This window comes from Pelecanus crispus, chromosome 13 (genome assembly GCF_030463565.1).
Source record: "Pelecanus crispus isolate bPelCri1 chromosome 13, bPelCri1.pri, whole genome shotgun sequence".
In the NCBI taxonomy this organism is placed as follows: Eukaryota; Metazoa; Chordata; class Aves; order Pelecaniformes; family Pelecanidae; genus Pelecanus; species Pelecanus crispus.
The window spans coordinates 1,534,839-1,556,253 of NC_134655.1; the positions used below are offsets into that span (position 1 = coordinate 1,534,839).

The 21,415-nt window shown below is 50.3% G+C and overlaps 1 protein-coding gene across 1 annotated transcript in view; it reads right to left on the reverse strand.

The window, feature by feature from the left end:
- LOC104037620 (exocyst complex component 1) overlaps positions 1-8,540 on the reverse strand; it is a 32,553-nt gene extending 24,013 nt beyond the window's left edge. Inside the window, exons 1-3 of the mRNA XM_075720618.1 lie at positions 8,522-8,540; positions 5,356-5,487; positions 3,851-3,978 (exon numbers count right to left, since the gene is read on the reverse strand). Of these exons, the coding sequence (XP_075576733.1) occupies positions 3,851-3,978; positions 5,356-5,479 (252 nt within the window). The 5' untranslated portion in view covers positions 5,480-5,487; positions 8,522-8,540. The remainder of the gene's footprint in view (positions 1-3,850; positions 3,979-5,355; positions 5,488-8,521) is intronic.
- Between the last annotated feature and the right edge of the window lie 12,875 nt (positions 8,541-21,415).

The window sequence follows — 21,415 nt, forward strand, 5'->3', positions numbered from 1 at the left end:
AGCTCTGCCTGCACCCGCAGCTCAGCCCCTTCAACCGGGGGGATGATCCTGACAGCTCCCTGAGACCGCCTAGCAAAAAATCCCAGCTGGAGTATGCTGGGAAGGTGACCCCAGGGAGACCAGTGCTACTGGCCATGTCACGCCGATGACTAGACTGGTTTTGGTGGATCTGCAGAGCTATAGTCAGGCTCTGAGCTGGTGAAGGGCTAAAAATGGGCTATTGCACCCAGCATCCCCACACCACCTGACGCGATGGACACCGACTGCACCATGCCCAGGGTAACTGTTGTCAAAGTTTGATTTGAAGTCTTTCAATCAGTGAATTCCCTGGCAAGCTCCCTATTTCCAAGCTGACGATCGCTGCAGGCAATTCCTCTAGGTAACAGCACATCCTTCTTTGTGTTTCTTTCCTGCAGATATGGACACCTTTCCCTGGACTTCTGCTGCTATCCCAGAGCACCTGGGTAGGATTTGAGAGGTATGTTCATGGCACTTGGGAAATAATCATAGGCATGACAAAAGCACTGAAAATGAAAGGATGTACAGCAATTCTGACCCTAGAAGTGGACATCAGGATACCCATAGTGGGACAGACCAGGCAATCAACCAGTCCCAGTGTCCTGATCCAGCACGCCGATTTTTTTTCAGATTATATAAATCCCTCACCTTTTACTGCAGGTTTTGGGAGATGAACGCTGATGAATTTTGACAGTGGCCTGTGGCAGATGCTTGGGAGAAAAAGCATTCAAAGGGCAAGTCCAGAGTTATATTGCCTTCAGGATTCGCAGCCAGCCTCCGGCAGCTCGTGAGCTAGCAGCTTTCCGAGCCAGAGGTTGTAGCCACTGTGTTTAACAGCCCTTGAAGGACCTACTGTCCCTGATTTCCTCTAATGGTTTTTTGAACTTATTCATAGCGTTGGCATCTGCAGCATCCTGTGGCAATAAGCCCCTCAGTGTAATGATGTGCTGAATGAGAAAGCTCAAATCAACTGGAGTTAAGCATCCGGGGTAAGCCCAGCACCCACCTTGCCTCCCACTGCAGCCTTTCCCCTCTGCAATCTTCATCCAACCTGAAATTTCAAACCTCTCTTCACTCAAGAACACCCAGAGAAAACCCAGAAACAGGCTTCTGCAAGTTCAGTCCTGAAATCCCCGCAGCAGCACCGTGGTATCACACATGCTTCACCTGGCATCTCCCAGCGGCCCCATTTCCCGCACGGGGAAGGTCACCTGAGATAATGGGAGCACGGACTGGAAAAAAAAGCATGCTTGGCGTTTCCCCATGTTGTTTTCATCCACCTCAGTGGCAATATCTCTACGTCTACCTATGCCCAAAGGATGCAGTCTCATGTAGGGGGAACTCCAGCCACAAAGGACTTAGTATTTGCCACTAAGCTGTATATGGGTGGAGAGAATAAGGGAGGTTGCTGAACTAGGAACATTCCACAGAAAGAAACTCCTTCCTGCACCATCTCATTAGCTCCGCAGCACAGCCTGATCTCCTCGTCTGGAGAACTTAGAAGCCGCACTTATAATTATTGATACTAATCGTCATAACAGACACAGAGTTTGTGAGGATTGATGCAGTCCAACGACACTTTAAGGGTCGCCTTCTAAACACCTTGAAGCAATACTTCACACCCCCGCATTGCTCTGCAGGCTCGGTGGCAGCCCCTGCAACAGCGCGGAGCAGTGATGTCTGGGGGAGGAATTTACAGTGCGCATGGTTTATAGCATGCCTTCTGAGGAGCTGTTAAAGCAGGGAGGCATCCGTTAATCGCTTCATAAATATTAATACTGTTTTGGTCAAGGGAGCTGTAGCTTTAAGCACCGCTGGACTTGCAGTGTCAGGACTTTGCTGGTGCCAGGGAACAGAGGGCTTCCCAGCACACCAGAGCAGACCTGATGACCAAGCCCTTGCTGCGTGTACTGAATATCGACCCACGAGCTGGGGTTTGGCTGTAGCTGATACCCTCTGCTAAGCAACAGAGGAAAGCTCTCGTTTTGATTTCCATGGACCTGCCAAGCCATGCAACGGGGAGGGACTGTGCTGGCTTGAGCACTGGTCTACGCTGCAGAGTTTGCCTCCGTGGTGGGACCCTGAGAGATGTCAACACGTCCTGGCTGCAGCCTACTGCTTCAGCGTCTCCTCTGCCTGGGGACCTTGTGCAGCAGCTTCAGCTGGTGAGTAGATCCCATTTTAGGAAAGATATGGACAATCCTGGCTGCCTGCATTCAAGAAAGATCAATTCAGCCTGGAGGAGGCAAGGAAGAGAGCTCCAGACATGATAAAAGGAAGAGAGAAGTCAACACAGAAGAGGAGACTAAGGGGTCAGCCTGCTTAGCCTGCCAGAAGGAAGGTTAATAGGGGAGGTGACTGCAATCTAAAAATACATCTGCAAAGGAGAAGAGCTGTCTAACCTAAAGGACAGCCAAACAGGGGTGATGTGGGTAGGAATACAGGCTCGGAGTCAGAAGAAGGCTTTAGCCATTGGGACACCCAAGTTTGTTATTTGCCTCCCAGCAGGAGGGGGTTCAAAAATACGCCAGCGCTTTAAAATAGAGTATGATCAGTCTTTCTCATTGGGATGGCAAGCGAGGGGGAAAGGACTGAAAATCCTGGAGGTATCTTGTAGTCCTAACTCCTCAGGAGCCAAAGCAGTTTAGAAGACTTGGTGGAGCCAGGCTTATCTGCTAGAGGAAAGCTCAGGCAGGATGAAAGCATGTATTTCCTTGTGCACGGGAGAATGTAAGACAATGAGATATCAGTTCAGTTCTCCCCATAGGATCAAGATGCCCTGCGAACTTGCAAGTGTGATTTTCCTTTCAGACGTGCTGTGCAGATGTATTTTATTTGTCCTGGAGGTAGAACTGGAAAGCTGTTCTTTTTCTCATTTATTTCTACGCTTGTGAAAAACCAGGCACCTTTCCAAAGCCCCTGGAACATTCACATTAATAAAAAAACTAATTATATCAACTTTAACGACGCTCTGCCAGCCCCAGCAGCAGAAAGGGAATATCTTGTCCATGCTTTCTTTCCCAAAAACCTTAGTGTCATCCTAAAAGCACATACTCATACTGACTCCAGCTCTCTATAATCCTTCTTTCAGTAAATGCCTCCATTTAATCTTTAAATACCCTATGCAAATGTCTGTCAAGAAGCTTTGTCAACATGGATCGACAGATGGGCCTGACAATGTGTTCTGCAAATGTTGGAGAGCTGACAAGAGCAGTGCTTTGCAGCCCATCTCTCCAGCCTCGGAGGCTTGCTGCAGAGAGCTTCAGGAAGTCCTCTGCCGGAGGGGTAAGGAGAGTTTGCCCGCTGCTTTTGCCGGAAGCTGTCCATGCAGCGGTCACCCACTCACTGCTCACCCTGGTCAGGCATTTGGCCAGCCTGACATTTCCTAACTTAGAGAGGGATGACTCAGGAGGGAGGAAATCACTCCAGCCTCGGCATCCTGGGCACAGGCATCTCCCTGGACAAGGGAAACGGGAAGTCTGAAAGCACTGACATCAGATGGAGGAACCATCCAGGGAGAGACCTCAGTTCACCATACTCTAGGAAACAGCTCTGAGAGAAGGCAGAGGACTTCTATGGCGTTTTTTTATGGTGGTTGTTTCCTCAAAATTAGCATCATCCAGGCTGGCTCAGTCCTATATGAGAAATCACACACACACACACACACACACACACTCCCCTGCTGCTCTTCCTACCACTTAAACGTGTGGGCTGAGCTCCACAGGACCCCAATCCCCTTGTGGATCCTGCTCTGTGTCTCTCCAGTTTCACATTCATCTCCCTCCCCCATGATCAGTTCCACCCTTTCCCACAGAAGGCAAATCAATCCTACCTGATTGAGAGTCTTGCCATCTACCAGCTTCAGCTCTGCTAAAGGCCACCTGTAGGCTATCTTGTACTGCTCTCCTCGGTCTACCTTGACCTTCACCAGAAATGGCTGCATTGGCCTAAAGGTGTCCACTGAGGATGAGGGACAGGAAAAAAAAACAAAACAAAACAACCCACAATATTATTGTCAGCCCAGTATACAACAGTTCAGTGTGAGTTCACAGGTACAGATGGACACACAGACACTGATTTTGCATTGTGGCTGTATGGAGAGATGCTACAGGGTTTCTACTGACTTTTCTCTTCATTGAGTATTTACATATGGGAAGTGCTCTCCAGGGTGTAATCCAGAGCACTTTGAAGTCTATGGAGGGATTCCCAATAATTTCCATGCATTTTAAACCAGGCCATTGTGCTCTACACAAGGCATAAGTAATATTTCAGCAAGATCCAAATGCGATGGGAACCGGGCACCCTAGTGCAGTAAGATTTACGATAGTTACACACCGTATTGCTGGCCCTGCAACAGGGTCCAAAAGCACTGCATTGTTTGACTGATACCCACACTAACGTACCCCATCGAAAATCAATTCCAGTGCCAATTAGCTTACGGTCACCTCTTGGTTCATCTGGGAGGTGCTCACTATACATCATTCTGGCTCTTACAGTTTTGATTTCCCCTATGAGCCAGACATCTCCAGGAAGCTGACATGGACAGTTGCAGGGGTAACTCATGTATTTATGCTACTTATAGGGTGGCTACATCATCCCTTGGAGATATTCCTCCTGCCTTCCACTGACTACAGAGGGACTTGGAGCACATCATTTAAGTCAAACGCTATGGCTAAGGCTGTCAGAAATTAATCCTATAGTAGGTGATTACACTGTCTAGAAGCTCATTGGCAGGAAAGTCTCTCACCTGTAAGTTTGTAAAAAAAAAAATCTATACTAACAACTTCTCAGGGGTGATGGAGCAACTGGAAAAGCAGAGACCAAAGGAGATGGAAAATTTCCCAAAGCACTTGCACCTTTGGATCCTAATCAGATAGCTACGTACTCCTGAAATGTCTGGGTACTGTTAAAACTTTCACCAAAACTATGGAGAGACAGAATGGGGCTGTAATGCTGTGTCATGTTAGAATGGTTTGTTGCTGACCTCTAATGACAGATTTGATGCAAATGGTAAAAAAAAAAATCTTATATTGGTGGAGGGAGCAATTCTGCAGACCCCCGCTCTCCCTAGCCAGCCAAAGATCATCCGACATTCAAGAGGGAACTTGTGATTTTGTTGCTAGTTCTTGACACACCATGCTGACATGGCACAGCTCCTATCTTTGGACTAAGATTTCCTTCATTTAATCTTAAAATACAGCATTCCGAGTAGTGGTCCTATCTCTTCTCCCAGATTAGGAAGAGAGACATCAGAGACCAACCTCTCTGTCTAGAGCTGCAAGAAACCTCCCTGGGTTTGCAACTCAACCTGTCCCCCAGCTCCCTCGGGGTTCTCACCCACAACGCAGAGAATGGACATCTTCTTCTTCTTCCCTGTCTTCCAGACACGAACGGTTTCCAGCAGCCTCTTTTTCTGCGGGTTGAACACATCTTTTTCCAGCGAGCTCCAAAGAGAAGCCATGGTGATACCTGCAAGTATACATACGTGACCCTGCAAGTCGGTGCTGCAAAAAGAGCCCAGCTCCGCTTTGGGAGCTCAGCTCTGGGGCATCCCGCCCCTCGGACATCCCCAGGGCTTTAACTTAGCAGAAATGCACAGCAACCCTCCGAGGGCAGATCAACTTGCCAGTCCAGCTGCTTTGCCAACCTGGTGCCATGCTGAGCAGCCCACGCACGCAGAGACACAACTCACTGAGCCCGGGGTGAAGTTGGAGCCTTGCAGGAGCGAAAGCAGAGCCCTGGCTGTGGAGGGGGCTCACGGGGCTGCAGTGCGGGCACGGAGGGGAAGGCAGGCGGCTTGCTAAGCCATCTGCCTTGCAGGAGATGTTGCGCCGTCTCTCCCATGCCAAGACCGTGGCGGGCTGGAAATGCACAGCCTCTGCAACCTCCCCGGCCACGTCCTGCCACCAGAGCCTGCACCCACCTTGCTGTGCCCCTGTGCTCCCCAAATCTCTCCTCCATTGCCCTGGGCTGTGCTCCGCTCAGCAGTTCTTGCCTCTGCGGACTTCCAGCTGCTCTTCCTTCCTCCTCGGCTGACAGCTCTGGGATTCCCCGCTCCCTCCTCGGTCCCCTAAAAGACTTGGGTTTGGAGAAATAGCAGGGGGAGAGGGGCTTCAGGCCACCACTGCTTCCCCTTCCCCTTCCATCCCCAGTTCCCCTCCCATGGGTCCCGCTCTGGTCTCCTGCAGCCGTGCAGACCAGGGCAGATGCTTCCCCAAAACAGCTGGCTTGCCTTCCCGAGCCCCCTGCCTCGGGCCCTGGCGCTTGGACCCACGAGCAGCAGAGGGAAAGTACCCTATGCAGAGAGCGAAAGGTTTCACACACTTGCTGACTCATTAGCAAATCCATATGAAGAGCCAGCAGCTCCTAAACCACCAAGGAGACCCCTGCTCTCCCACTCTTTTGAGCTTCCCTGGCTCCAAGCTCATCAGCTAATTAAGCTGAAAGGAAAAGGGGGCACCACAGAGGGAACGGGGAGCCCAGGCGTGGTCTCAGTTACGGGGGTTGAGCCCCTCCTGCAGACTGCCCCGTTTGTATTCCCCGGCCTCGTGGCGCTTCATGGAAATGTGCATGCACCCGCGCCCGAGTTCTCCAGCCAGCTGAACAAGTGCAATTTTTTCGTTTTGTAGTCTAAGAGGAAAGAAACCCCAGCACCTTCTCCCCCTCATCTTGCTCGTGTAGCTGAACGTGCTTCTCCACAGCCCAAGAATGGCTATGAAGTGCATGAGTAAAAGTCATCTAAGGAAATCGCAGCATCCAGCTTTAAACCATCGGCAGCATCTCATGACATTTTGCGAGAGTAACGTGACCACCGCTTTACAGAGAGGAAAGTGCAGTAAGAAAGCAACTTAATCAAGAGGATCTCTCCCGGCTGCCTCCATACGAGCAACGCTCCAAGCACCACGAGGTCTCAGACGCAGGTGCCGCAGGAGAGTCCAGCCCGCAGGGAGCAAGCAAGACGGCCGACTGCAACCTGTTGCAAGCTCAGGCAAGCTCAGCTTAGTGCTAGGCTGGACATGATTCGCTCTCTACAACTACCTGAAAGGAGGTAGTAGTGAGGTGGGTGTTGGTCTCTTCTCCCAAGTAGCTAGCGATAGGACGAGAGGAAATGGGCTCAAGCTGCGCCAGGGGAGGTTTAGGTTGGAAATTAGGAAAAATTTCTTTACAGAAAGGGTGGTCAAGCATTGGAACAGGCTGCCCAGAGAGGTGGTGGAGTCCCCATCCCTGGAAATGTTCAAAAAATGGGTAGATGTGGCACTTCGGGATATGGTTTAGTCTAGTCTACCCTTGATTGGTTTAGGTGGGCTTGGTAGTGTAGGTTAATGGTTGGACTGGATGATCTTAAAGGTCTTTTCCAACCTAGACGATTCTATGATTCTATGATTCAGTTTGAGGTATTGAAATACATTGATTGAGGTCAACCCAATGCAAGAAGGGAAGGATTTGTTTAAATCACCTTAGCCGGGAGCAGTGTTTTTAGCAAGAAGGCATTGCTTGTTCCCAAACTGCTATTTTTAATCCACAATATTCTTAATGGGAAGTTCCCACACAACTTCCTAGTCAGATCGAAGACTCGTGGAGATATGTTTCCACTGTAAGTCGAACCCAGCTCTGTCGGGGAGGAGATGGCAGTTCGTGTCCCTTATGTCATGTATGAACACTCCGAAACAACCAGCAGCCTTTGATCTAGGTGGTGAGGGAATAAGCAAAGCGGCTACAGCTCAAGGGTTGTGTTTAACGCAAATATTTTAGAAACAATTAGGGATAAATAAAAATACAGACTGTAGGAAAATAATAATATTTGGAACAGGCACTTCGAATGTTTTGTAAGCAAAATTCACTGTTGCTGAAATTTACCGGTTGCTCTGCAATGAACTGAGATGAATGAAACCTTCAACAGCTCCCTCCCCACAGCGATGGGGCTTTCAGCTCAGCCGCATAGTTAACGAGCTTGAAATCACATCTGCACTTATTTAAACTTTTTCTACCATGGCTGTGAGGGGGAAAAAAAAAAAAAAATTTGCTGCTAAAATGATTCTGTCACTATAGCATCTCTTTGAATGCAGTTCCTCACCAGGTTATCTTGGTTTCTCCATCCCTGTCAGCTTTTCAGCGTCTCTAATGGCATTCACCTCCGGAGGCAGGCAGGATGGCAGCCCGGAGACCCGACCGTCTACCCCCGCTATTGCTTTCGAACTCACTAATTCGTTAATAAATGCACTTGAGCAACGGCTACAGAAAAATGATTGAAAGCCAAAGTAATAGAGGGCTCACTGCTCCCTGGTAAGTTAATGCAGAAAGCACAATACTCTCCGCGAATGTAATTGAAAAGCTGTCTGTAGCGGAGCCAGTTAACCCCCCCATTTTCTAGAGATAAGCTGTAAGACTTAAAGATCTCAGTGAAACCTTCCTGAAATTTTCACAGAGGTGCACATCACCCATCCAGACAGCTGACAGCAAGGAAGAGAGCGTTAGTGAAAGGAAGAGCGTTCAAAGACTTTACCAGCCACGTCTTGCGGAGGATAAATTGCGGGATTTCAGACGCAAGAAGCCTTAGAACAGGAAGCAGTTTGCTGGTAAAATGAAAGCTTTTAGAGAAAAACAGGAAGCCTGAAGAACCTGAGTGAAGCCTGTGAGCCGCCAGCTTGAGGTCAGGGCAGGAAACCTCCGGTGCGAACGCTGCAGAGCCCAGGCGCAGCTGCGAGCAAGCGGAGCGTGGGAGCCGCTGGGGATGGAGTGGGTTTGACTAAAAGCAAAGCAAGGTAAAATTGCCCGCCATTTCCTCCTTGTTTCGTTAAAGAGAGTCAAGGTGCTGAACGGAGAACGACTGTGGTTCAGCCTCTAATCAGATGCTGTCCCCCTCACCCTTCTCCTTTCACAAAGGGTCTCAGAAACCTACAGGAGGTTTAGGAATCGGCCCGGATGTGAATGGCACAGTACGTGCCCTTGTTAAGCAAGATGCATAATCATGATGCATAATTTAGCTTTAAGCATAACGGAAGCCTCATGCTGTTTCCTTGCAGCACCTTGGGATGCGCTTTAGTATTAACCAAAAGCCAGGTCCTGTTGAAGCCAAAGGACCGCAGGCGTGCGGGGCCAGGCATTGGTGCGAGTGCTAGCCTGCAAATAACTGAGGTCCATGCTGGAGCCAAAAGCAATAATCCAGAGAGGAGCCAGAGTCAGGAGCTAGGGACAAGGATTTGGAGAGCGGCGTGGAGAAGCAGCCTCAAGGTCTAGCTGTGGGGCAGCAGCTGTGAATGATGCCTTAAGGATCACTCTCATGGCTCAGGTGGAGGGGTTGGTTCTTCCATCCACCCTTTGTGGTCCTCAGCTGGGGAGGAGGCCTGATAGACTCTTTTGGTGAAAATGTTTTAGGGGAAATGAGAGCTCTATGTTTGCCTGATCTCTGGAATTTTCATGGTCATAACCCGAGGAGAGAATGCTCTGGTCCCAGCTCATGTGGGCTTCAGCGTTGGCTTCAGGAACCATGCAAGAACAGAAATCTCAGTCTTGAATGTATCCGGGGCTTGAACCCACCTCGACACCTTTGAAGGGTAACAAAGGTAATCCGGCTTTCAGCTGGTGCCAGGAACTGCCTGGGAACCACGTGCCTGGAGCCGAACAGCGCAGGGTGACCTTAGCCAGGAAGAAGGCAGGCAGACCCATCGCTGGTGCAGCCGGCGGATCGCCTTCATATTTAGCTTCAGAATCAGGTTTTGCAGCCCTGAATGTGCCCTGGTACCGCGGAGCGATCCCGATGGTTCGCTGAGAAGCTCTATCCCAAACCTCTGCACCAGCTTACGTGCTTTGGCGCCATTGACGTTCACCCATGCCATAGTCCTCTGCCTCAGCGTGGATCTAAACTGGCAGAACAAGGGCTTAAAAAGTAACGGTCCCTGGGAAGTGGCAATGCTTTAATTGAACTATTTATTTACCAGGTGTTGAGAGGGACAGGGGACACTGCGAATCACAGCCCACAGTGAGCTACGGTCGTTTCTCCTTCTCCAGCACGTTACGGAGGGGCCGCGAGTTAGGGTGGTGAGGTTGGGCAGACCCCAAGTCAATGCCCTGGTGTCACGTCTGGGTGCCAAACGTGGCCGAGTAAGAGCTGTTATCTACACGCCTGCTGAATTTGGCTCCTTGGAAAAAAACAACTTATTTAATTTGCAAAGCTTCAAGGACATTGTGCGCACTCCGGAGGGTAAATTAGATGGGGCAAGCATTACGGAAGAGAGAAAAATACGATTGCAGCGCACAGCAGGACTGCATTAACACAGTATCGTTTACTGCGAGACAGTAAAAATGCTACGCCAGGGCTTCCATTCATAACTTCATATTATTTCCATAAACTCGGTCTTCTTAACCTCTTCTTGCTCGCGGAGCAGATTTTCTTCTCTCCCAGCCGGCTGTGCATGCCTTCATTATCATTCATGGGCATTACAGGAGGGCAAGGGGGGAAAATGCCTCCCTTGCACAAACACGGTTGAGGAGAGTAACTCATCCAGATGCCAGCCTGGAACACGAGCCCCGATTCCACTGGGAGCAGGGAGAGGTTTTTCAGACCATCCTGCCTGGCTAAAAGAAAAATTCAGGAATAAAACAGGAGAGAAGGCGTTACTGTAGGATTTCTGGCTTTACTCAGGCAGTCCCAGGAGCTCGCAGAAAGCTGCTCTGTAGCACTGCAGTCTCAGGCACCAGCGCCCAGGCAGATCATTCCCTTGGCTTATTACCCTTGAGTCTCACGGCTGGGGTAGACACTGAGGAATCAAAGCTTTTATTTTAAGCAGAGGGTACGTCCTGCCTTCCGAAGGCTGGGGAAGAAAAGAAAAAAAAACCAAACAAACCTTGAAAAAGCATTTTTCATGCGTTTCCCTGCCCGCATCTGCAAACAGGATGAAGCAGCTGTAAAAGTGATGCGAACGACCAATTAATGTCAATTGCTGCAAGCTCGTAATCCTAATGAATTACTTTTAAAAATACAGGGGTGTTATTAACAGTTTTCATGCAAAGAGAAATTAGGAAATTGCATGTACAAATGAACTAATAAAGAAAAGGGAAATACAAGTGTGGAGATACAGTGTGCCTTGCATTAATTTTGCCGCCCAATTCCAAATGCGGTAATAGCTTGATTATTTTAACATTCAGGCTGAAGGAATCAAAACCATACACAATTTGGAGTGTCTGATTGCCATTCCCTGACCGAGATTAGCAATCTGCAGTAGTTTGCATTTCTCTTCCTTCCCAAAGCGGGGAACAGAAAGCTGGTTTTGCCGCAGGGCACAGCAGAGAATTTGAGCTATTTAATTTTCTGCCGCGGGGACTTGTAGTCATCATTTGATGTCGAATCTTATTTTCGGTGCTTAAACAGCCTGCATCCCCAGAATACCCAGCGATTTCAATGTTTAATGGACGGCTCCTGCCATTGCCCCTAAAAAAGAGGTGTCAACCAGGGCTTCTCAGGAAGGACTTGCTCTGGACCATTAGATGGCCAGATATGCATGGACACTGCTGCTCCAAAAATGAACAGAAGTCCCAATCCTTCTCCTTGCTCCTATTCTGGATTTTTTTCAGCCTCTTTGCTGCACATAAAGAAAAAAAAACTCTTTGCCTTGCACCAGCAGCGGCATGGGATATACCCACTGGGCACACGGCTGCTGCTCTGTACCAGGAGGGGCGGCTGGAGCCCGGTTACACCACGGAGGAATGGGGAATGGCTTACTATGGGCAAACTGGGAGTTTTCCCAGTAAGTCAAGACTGAGATAACAGTGCCAGATTAGAGCAAGGCAAATGCAAGAAGGAAGGAGTTGCCTTGGCTTTGGCCTTGTTGTGACTCCCCGCGTTTAATGTCTGGAGGCAGCTGTGGCTCGTGTCGAAGGGCAAGCAGCAATGCTGGTGCACGCTGGATATGCTGTTGTTGCTCTCTCCTTTTCCCAGAAAACTCTTCCAGCGCGGGAGCTCCTCCTCTGCGCTCAGCACGGTTGTGCTGCTCCTGCCTTGGCCCCACCGCGGGCTCTGCCTGGTCCTGCTGGCGCTCGAGGGCTGGATCCTTCCCCCCATAAACGCGGCTTCCCACGCGGCGAAGAACGGCTAGTCCAGTTTGCACTTTCTCATTCCTCCGATGCCAGGCTGTGGGCAAGCCAAGGAGGGAGGGAAGGGAAAAAACGCCATGCCTCAGAGCACCCTAAAGGCTGCTGCAGATTATGTGAGCCGTAGAAATCCTGCAGTGAGCTCTGCACACACCCACGGGGAAATCTTTAACCTCCCCCTCCTTCCCCAGGTCTCCCCCTGCCCTCGCCCCCAGCTTTCCTGCCTCAATTTATGGCCAATCCTTTTTCTGCCTTCTTAAATGGAGACATGGGGCAGGAGGAGACCGAGTGTCTGTGGGGCCTATGCTGACACCACCTGGGGTCACCCCATTTTCCTTGAAAATCTCAGCTGCTCTCCCCTTCCACGCTGCTGCAGCAGCTTTGCAATGATGCGCTGCAAAGCAGACGGAGCCCGGTGGTTGTGTAATGATTTGTCAAAAGCTTTGCAGAAGTCAAGTGTCTAGACTTTTCAGTACGGATTTTCCTTTTCAGTCCCTTCTCTGACCTCTTCAAAGGCATTAGGACAGACTGGATTGGTGTGGCTTACTTCTGGTTAAAGCCCGTCTCCTGGCTTCCTCTTGTCAAGCATTTCTCTTTGTCCTGTCCCATCAGCCAGTGCACGGAAAGTCCCTGCTCCCTGGGACCAAAATTATCCGAGTTGCAGCAGAATATCTGCCTCACACCTTCTTCTTATCGCATCAGACAGCAGTGGGCTGAGCAACCCTCTGAAAGCACCTTTGATGCTAAGAAAGGTGGCCCCATGCTGCTACGTGCTCAGGTGCGGCTTTCGTCAAGAGCAGCAACCGCTTCCTGAAAACGAACAAGATGGGCACGAGGCCAAGGTCATCTCCCTCCCACCTGTGTCTCGCATCTTCTGATCTGCTTTTGTGGCCGCTTCTTAAACTCAGTGAGAGATGAGAAGATACGGTGCAGTGATCTGGTCCAAAAATGAGTATCTCCTCCTTCTCAGTTCTCTTAATATTATGGGCACCGGTCATGGGGACATCGTCATTTGTCCAAAGTTACTGCTGCAGCTTTGCAAGCCAGTTGTGCCCAGTCCTCCACAGAGTGATCCCATTTTTAGGCTGGTACCAATGGTGTAAAACTGGAGCAAGCCATGCAGCATATGCCTGGTGGTCAGTCACTAACATGGTTGGACTGGATGATCTTAAAGGTCTTTTCCAACCTCAACGATTCTATGATTCTGTGATTCTATAAAGGTCTTTTCCAACCTAAACGATTCTATGATTCAATGATTCTAAGGTGGGTTACCTGCGCCAAGTAGCAGCTCTGCTGAAGCTCGCCTTTCTGCTGAGGTCCGGCAGGGATGTGGCCTGTTGCCTTGTGATGTTGCCAGCACAGGCAGATTCTTGCCTTCACCTCCTGAGAGGACTTTCCAGAGTCCTTGCATAGCTTCCCAACAAGTCTCATGTCCCCATCCACTCCTCTGCTTCGGTTTTCCAGAGTTCTTCAGCAACAGGACCTCTCTCTCTCTTTTCTCTCTCTCTCATGCACTTTGCCGTCACTCTTGCACCAGTGTTGCTCAGCAGTTTGGGAACCCAGTAGGAATATCATGAATTTCACCCACCCCAAGGTCAAACCCCGGCTGGTTTGGCCCATCTTCCTCCTTCCCAGGGAAAGCAGTTGGAAGCACGGTGTGCTACAACATGACCTTTGATGTTGTGATGAAGGATGAGAGCTGGCTTATGATGTAGAGGAAAGATAGGAGCTGAACAATTAATTTACTTGATGACTTCCCCTTTTTTTCTTTTACTCCCCCCAGGACCAAACCATAAACATTTCAAGAGATCCACATGCTTAATCTCTTCGATAAGCCTTTTGCAGTTGCAGATGACCAGCAGTGTCCTGTCTCCGATCAGTGCTCGAGAGCATTGCAAACGTGCCCGAGGCCATGCCTGGCTGAGGCTCTGCAAGGCACCAGATGTCAACAGTAAAGCACCGAACAGATATTCTCAAAGCCTCTGTCAAAACACATACATGGGGTAGGAGGAATTAAAATTGCAGAGGCAGCTGCAGAGCTGGACTTTCTCAGCCTTGCAGTGCTCTGCTTTGTAAACTCAGTAGCTGTCTTGCTTCTCTGTAGATTTGGAAGTGAGAGGGAGAAGACGGGAGGAACAAATGAGCTAAAGGGTCCCCTGTACGATGCTTCAGCACCCCGGCTCCCATCACGTAGCCAGGAGGGACCTGCCCAGCTGCACAGGAGGGTGAACTTTGAATCTTTACATGCCCCGGACCTCCCAAGCGAATTTGGACAAGATTTTGCATTGTTTCCTCATGCCATGGAGCTGCAAGCCTCTGGAGATGGTGCATGCATGTGTGTGTGCGTGCAGATTTTAGGTGTAGGGACAAGACCTCGCACGTGGTGATCTCCATGGCCTGTGACGAGCCGTTTGCCACTGCCTGCTGGCCTTCGCTCCTGACCTGCTGGACTGCGGTGACTTTGGCGACTCCATCGCACAGCCAGGCATGCGTGTGTTCATCCATCTTCTTAGTAAGACGATGCTATTTAAACATGAAATAGTATGATTAATAAAACATAATGCCTTGTTTTTCCCAGCTGTTTTCACCTCCTGTGCTCTCTCCTCACATTTTTGCTGGGCTGATGGTTTTCTTACATGCCCCAGATAACTCACAGAGTTTCATCTTCACTGCTCTTTCTACCCGCCTGCTCTTCTTTCATTTTTTATGAAGACTCTTTCTTGCCCTGCTAACATGCTCTTAATCTCACTGGTAAATCAAGGTGGCTGTTTGTCTTTAGCTCTCTATTTGCTTTTCTGAACACGAAGATAAATCTAGGCACTGTGCTGGAGCTAGATCAACAAGAAAGCTGATTTCTCCCCTCTTCCCTCCCCATTCACAGTTGTGCACAGCTGGCAATAGGCTGCGTTTGGGAATCTAAGAATGCTCTCTCTCCATTTTCTGGGGTGAAACTGGTAAAACAAATAGAAAGGCAGAGAAATGACCTCTCCCAGGCTCTGCTGGATGAAACCACACTGCAGAAAGCCCAGATATAATGTTACCCCAGGAGCCAAAACTGGGGTCAGCGCAAAGGCTCCCATTAACTTCATCCGATGTTCTCAGATTTACAAACTCTGTAACTTTGCCACATCTTTCTGCTGATCTCTCCAGATGCTGGATTAGGACCAGGACTGTAGAGAGGCCCACAGTCGTGGTGGCTTCCTTGCAGACTGCAGCACGCTGTGGAGTAATAGCCTGCAGCCCGCTAGAAATGGGAAATCGGGTCATGAACCGGCTTCCCTCTCAGCCCAGCATCGGAAGAGATGAGAAATGAGGCCTGGCCATGTCTCCCTCTTATTCTGCCTCTGCTCCCTGGGATGACGGCTGCAGGTGGCAGTGTCCCGGTGGGATATAGGTGTCCAGACCCAGAAAAGCAGGTCTCTGCATAGCCAGCTGCTCTGCCCGGGGCTGGCCCTGCAAACACGCCATGTGCCTGGTGCAGCGTTGCCCTGTCGTCTTTCCCACAGAGGAATTACATGTGGGGTTAAAGAAAAAAAAAAAAAAAACAAAAAACAACAAACCACCAAACCAGCATTTTTAGCTGGGTTCAGAGCAGTTTCATATGCCTGGAAAGGATATAGCAGCATAATCAAGATTTATGAAAGAAAGAAAATATTTTAGGAGAGGCCATTTGTTCTGTTCTATACCCCATAAAATTTCCAGCAGTTATTTGTCGGTTGATGTGGCAGCAACGCTCAGCACTGCAGCTTGGGAACAAAAGGCCACTCTGCAAACGAAGAGGCAAAGCATTAAAAGACACAAAGCAACATGGTTTTAGGCCACATATAATTGCCCTGGGGAACTCAGTGCCTCAGGATTCGAGCCAGACAAATGGCTCCACAGTTTACAAAAGCCAGTCTGAGTCTATCTAAAGATAACCCAGGAGGGCTGGAATCGGCGGCCGTGATGCAGGCATGGGCAGCCTCTTCTCTGGAAGATCGCGTCAATGGACACACTGGTGTAGCGCAGGAAAACAGAACCACGGCGGTAGTACAGCACCCAGCATTTGCTGCCGATGGAGAAAATAGACCAGGCCAAGCAAGGCACCGGTTTGTTATGGGGAGGAGTGGGAAGGGTATTTTGCCCCGGGTTCTGTAATGGCAAATTCCTGTAGGATGGTTTTTGATTCCTCCAGGCTTCTTGTTTTGCAGCCAGAAAGGAAACACCCATGGGGATGGGGGGAAGCTGCAGAATTTGGGGACTTCTACCCTGGAGGCAATGTGGCTAATGCCCTGCCTGGAGGATTAGCCCTGGCCCCATCCCGGATGCTCGGGGGGCTCTTTCACCCCCAAAGTAGTCCCGGGGTGCTCTGACCTGGTCTCTGGTTCCGTTCGCCATCGCAGGGAGAGCAGAGGCAGAGGAGGGCTGAGGGACTCAGCTGGGGCAGCGTGGGGAACCTATTTTTGCCCTGTGCTTGATAGGCCAGCCCGTTTGGCACCTCCACCGCCATCCCTCACCCCTCTGGACAAGGTCCTGATGCCGAAGGGACCTTCACCTTTCTGTGGGAGCGGACCTTGGTGGGTTCTTGAGTGGGGTCTCAAGTCACTCGTGGGTGAAAGGGCTGCACATCCTCACCCTCCCTCAACGGCTGTGTTTTTAGGGGATGCTTGCGGAGAGCCGGCCACGGCGGAGATCCCACTAGAGGGTGCTGCCCAGCTCTGCTGGGAAACACCAAAAGGCTCTGCATGTTCCTGGGCCTCCAAACATCCCTGTTAACTCTTGGTGCCTTATTTCCCTGCAAGCCCTTGCTCTCTTCCCTTTCCTCCTGATTTATCTCCAGCATGGTGGGCGCTGTGTCACTGCTATGCATTGGCAGGACTAATAAGGCAGCAGAACAAATAAGACCGTCTTTAGTTTATGGACCCACTTTTTCCTTTTTGCTTTTTTTTTCCCTTGAGTAAACACAAACAATAAACCAAGTGAATCCAAGAAGGGAATGGAGATTACAGGGCAGCTATGTGCTCTGCTCACTTTGCATCCAGCAAAATGAGAGCCACACAGCTGACACTGAGAGGTTTCTTCCCCCTCTCAGTGACCTATGGCAGTACCAAATAGCAACAGGGAGGCATCTACCCACCTCTGGACCATCTTAGAAGACAGACTCATAGGTCCTAAATGTCTCCCATGACCTGCAAGACCTACATGGATGTCCTCAGGGGGAGCTGGGGGAAGTCTGCCTTGTGTCTATCTTCCTCCCAACCTGCAGCACTTGCCTTCTCTTCCTGGAGGCAGCACCGGGCACCCTTCACGGCAGATGATGCCCTTGAGTGGGTGCTGGGGTGCATGGCCGGCCAGAGTCCAGGGTCGCACACAGAGTGGGGTGCCGACATCCTAATTGTGCAATATCTCGTTAAACGATAAACTGCACATCGGCACTAAATCCCCATCTGCAAAACCTGCAGCAACAGGAAGCGAAACATAGATACTGGTCCTTTGACAGCAGTGCCCTTTCAAAACACTGTTACAAACAAGCTGATTTAAAGCCGAACTTTCTATTCCTCCAGGCAGCTTCTGCCTCGGGGATGCTTTCGTCAGTGGTCCGCGAGCACACGTCATCTCGCCCACATAGTGGCAGCTGTCTTCTGCCGGAAAAAACAGCCAGTTCTTAACCTGTCATTAACGTGACACTAATGGAGCCAAATACACTCCTGAAAGGCAATGCGAGCAACGTGGAGGTGCAACTGCTCCTCAACAGCTCCTTGCCACACCTCTTCTGGAAGCTGGTGTCCCTTGCAGCTAAGACACGGGCTGCCTGGGCGCTCGGAGCCTGTGCCGACCCAAAGGATTTTATTCAGCCCTGAAACAGACTGGGAGAGCGGTGAGGACGCACGTACCAGGCTACTGCCAGAACAGCAGCAGATACATTGCACCGCAGGAGTTTAAACTGGGGCCAGAAGGGCTCAGGGATGTCAGTCCCGCCAGCCCAGCCCAGGGCACCCTCTTTCCCTCAAAAGGCAGAGACCTCAGCTCTGAAGGAGTCTCAATATATCCAGCCCTGCAGCCTGTCTCCAACACTGGCCAGAGCTATTTGCCCAAAAAAAGGCGAAAGAACAGGGCAAGTATGTAGTGATTTCCCTGCCCACCCAAAGAAAATCCCCAGTGGGCTCCAGTTTAAGGATTTCCTAAGCAGGCAACAGCCTCTTCTTGTGTCATAGCTGCCATGGAGCCTTCTCCCATGAACTCCTCATATCGCTCTCAGAAACCAAATGCATTTTCAGCCCCCACATTACCCTCTAGCAAGGGTCCCGCAGTTTGAAGACACACTCACAATATTTAACTTGCTTTGTTTGGCTTGAAGCTGCCACCTGCCAGGTTTCCTCTAGAGACAGAGCTTTTATCCTTGCCCTAGCTCTGAAGCACCAGACGTGGTGCGGACCACACACCCAGGCTTCTCCAGGGTTTTCGGAGACAGCAGGTTGCTGCCCTCTTCCCGGTAGTTATCACTGGAATAAGCATTGAGTCCAGCTGTTGGCCACTGGCCGTTTTTAATCAGATGCTTATAGAGTATTTGGGGCAGATCCTGCGCTCGGCTGCCCCGGGACCCAGGAGCTACGCCAGGCTGAGGGCTGCCCGCTCCAGCCCGACGCCGTGTTAATGACAACAACTGCACGGGGGCGAGTCGCGGGGTCCCAGGGGCTGCTCTGGACCTGCAGAATCCTGCACACGTGTCCTTTGCTGCCGGCCGCTTTTTGCAAACCCCGCTCCATACTCCTGCTGCATTGTAGAGATGGCTGTTGTTCTTCTTCACGCGGCAAGGTGAGAGCGTGGATGTGCAGGGGCTGATGCAAATACTCCAGCCGTGACCCAGAGTGTTTCCCAGTTAAGCAATCACTCCCTTTGCACAGCGGCTCCACTGAAACATAACGTCTACCTTAAAACTACTTAATGGGAAAATGCGTTTCATTGCTTACCATTTACATGAAATATTCAGCATTTCATCCACAGAGTTTTTCTTCTGCTCGTTAAGCCGGCGTTAAGCTTTGACAGAAGCCGGTTTGCCATTTGCTGACAGTAGGTCCGTGCAATGCCAGAGGGCAATAAACTGTGTCACTTTGCAGCGGGATGGCCCTTCTGTCCTTGCTTCCTAAATCCCGTTGCTGCCATCGGCATTGCTGTGGGTCGGACGTGATGCCAAGCCTTTATTGGCAGCAAGGGACAAGCTTTATGAGAGAAGAGGTAATGAAGGATAGAGGGTGAGGGGAGGAGGAGAGTCCTGTGGCTCAGGTGGTGGCCCCGGGCCATTTTCTGAAGTGGCTGGGAGTTTTCCAAGAAAATGGAAATACTGAGTCATGGACACCAGAACTTTTTTGTTGGAGCAGCAGTTTTGAGGGACATCTCCCTGGTGAAGCTGTCGTGGGCTCAAAGTGGGAGAACTGCTCCAGAGCAGGACCTGCCACCCTTGCACAGCTGGACCCTTAGCAGTTTGGACGTGACAAAGACTCACGCACCTGTAGAAGAGCCAGGTCCAGGCTCTTACCAGGCCTGGTTCACAGCAAAGACCGAAACACGCAGGCTGGGCAGGTCTTACATTTTGTGCATGGAAAACCTCCAAAACATCTTGGCTTCTGCTCAGTGCTGAACTGCAACGTTTCTGAATCCTCAGTTATGTCCTTTGCAAGACATTTCCTTCCTGTCATTGCTGCTCCTTGTGTGACCGTGGGGAAATCGCTCACCGCTCTGTGACCTGGGTCCCCTTTTGTAGGATGAGGACAGTGATCCAGATCGTCCATTTAGGTTGTAGCCACTCCACAGCAGAACTTAATGTTTGTGAGGGAGGCGAGCACCGCCTTGAGACGGGCGAGAGGAGACAAGAGTTCATGGAACAGGGACAGAGCAAGGGCATGTCAGGAGTTAGACCACTAGCAAAATGATGATGGAGGGTAAAGCCATATGTTACAGCCAGATGTGTTGCAGGGTAATTACAGTGAGCTTCTTTAAATTCCTGCCTCCGATTTTATGTCCATTCAGCATTTTTTCATGCTTCCTTAGCCACAGTTTTGTGGCCTTAACAGCTGTTGTGCTTTTGGCCCGGCGCCTGATGCATTCCTCTGGAGGGGGGTGCAATCAAGCATGTTCCTCCTCAAACTCCCTTAAATATTGAGAGTGTCAACTTGCTTCTGCCTGAATGACACTTTTGATGCTCAGAAGGAGGGAAGTAATAAGAAAAAGACAAAATATTAGTTCTGGCCAGAACTGTGGAGTGGGCATGTTGCAGATGGAGGAGAGATGCTGGTAGCTTTGGCGTCCATCTCCGGCGTCCTCTCTCACCTGTCCTGCAGACTGCCTGTGGGATCTTTGAGAAGTTGCTTGCTCCATAAATGGTGATCCCACTTTCTTGTTTGCAAGGGCAACAGAGGTCACGGACCTGTGTTTAGAAAATACTTTGGCATTTTTTTGATGGAAAATGTTAAATACCGTCATTATTTGTAGCGGATTTTTCCAGCGCTGCTAGTGTGCAGGTTGCCCAGCATTGCCATGGCATAATTTCTGGCAATAATTTAAGCTAAACACATGGCAGGGCTGACAGCTGAGCATTTCAAGCAGGTAATGTGAGGGCAAAGTCTGAGTCACCTATTCTAGCGGTAGCATGACCATCGCTGTCACTGTGCTCTCTATGGAAACACAATGGCGAGTAGTCAGGAGATGCCAGGGGACAAATGCTTTCATGTTTTCAATGGATCGCTTTGGGGTTTGTCCAGTTCTAGTTAAATCCACCTGTACAGCTCTTAAGTGGCACTTTGCGAAGCGGCGTAAGCTAATGTTTGGATGGGGAAAGGGTGAATTAAAACAAAAATTGGGCTTGTGTGAGGTGAGGCTTTATGTTCTTTATCATCCCCTGTGTCCAGGCTTGCAGAGAGGATCTGTGCTGTGGAAAACAAGGCACCTAGATTCATCCATTGAAGCATGCTATGAGGTTTCAGGGTGGAAACCACCTTTGGGACAGAGCTGTGACCCTCTCGTACGCCTTTGCTCTCTGCTTGTGCTCAGGGAGGGAAGGCAGGAGAGCAACCCCAGCTCCTCCATGGCTCAGCTCCACAGGGGAGGGAAGCTGATGTTTTGGCCCCATCCTGGCTCCCTTCGGAGCTTTGTTGGTGGTGAACTGCGCATCTGGAGGATTCACAGAGGGCAGCACGCCTCGCTCTGACGGCAGAGCCTGGGTGCGTGGGCTGGTGGATGAAACATCTGCCGTCAGTGGGGACGCAGGAGTGTCCTGTGGGTGAGTCCTGCTGTCTTGGACACCCATCTCAACTGGAAAGCCACCAGTCAATTA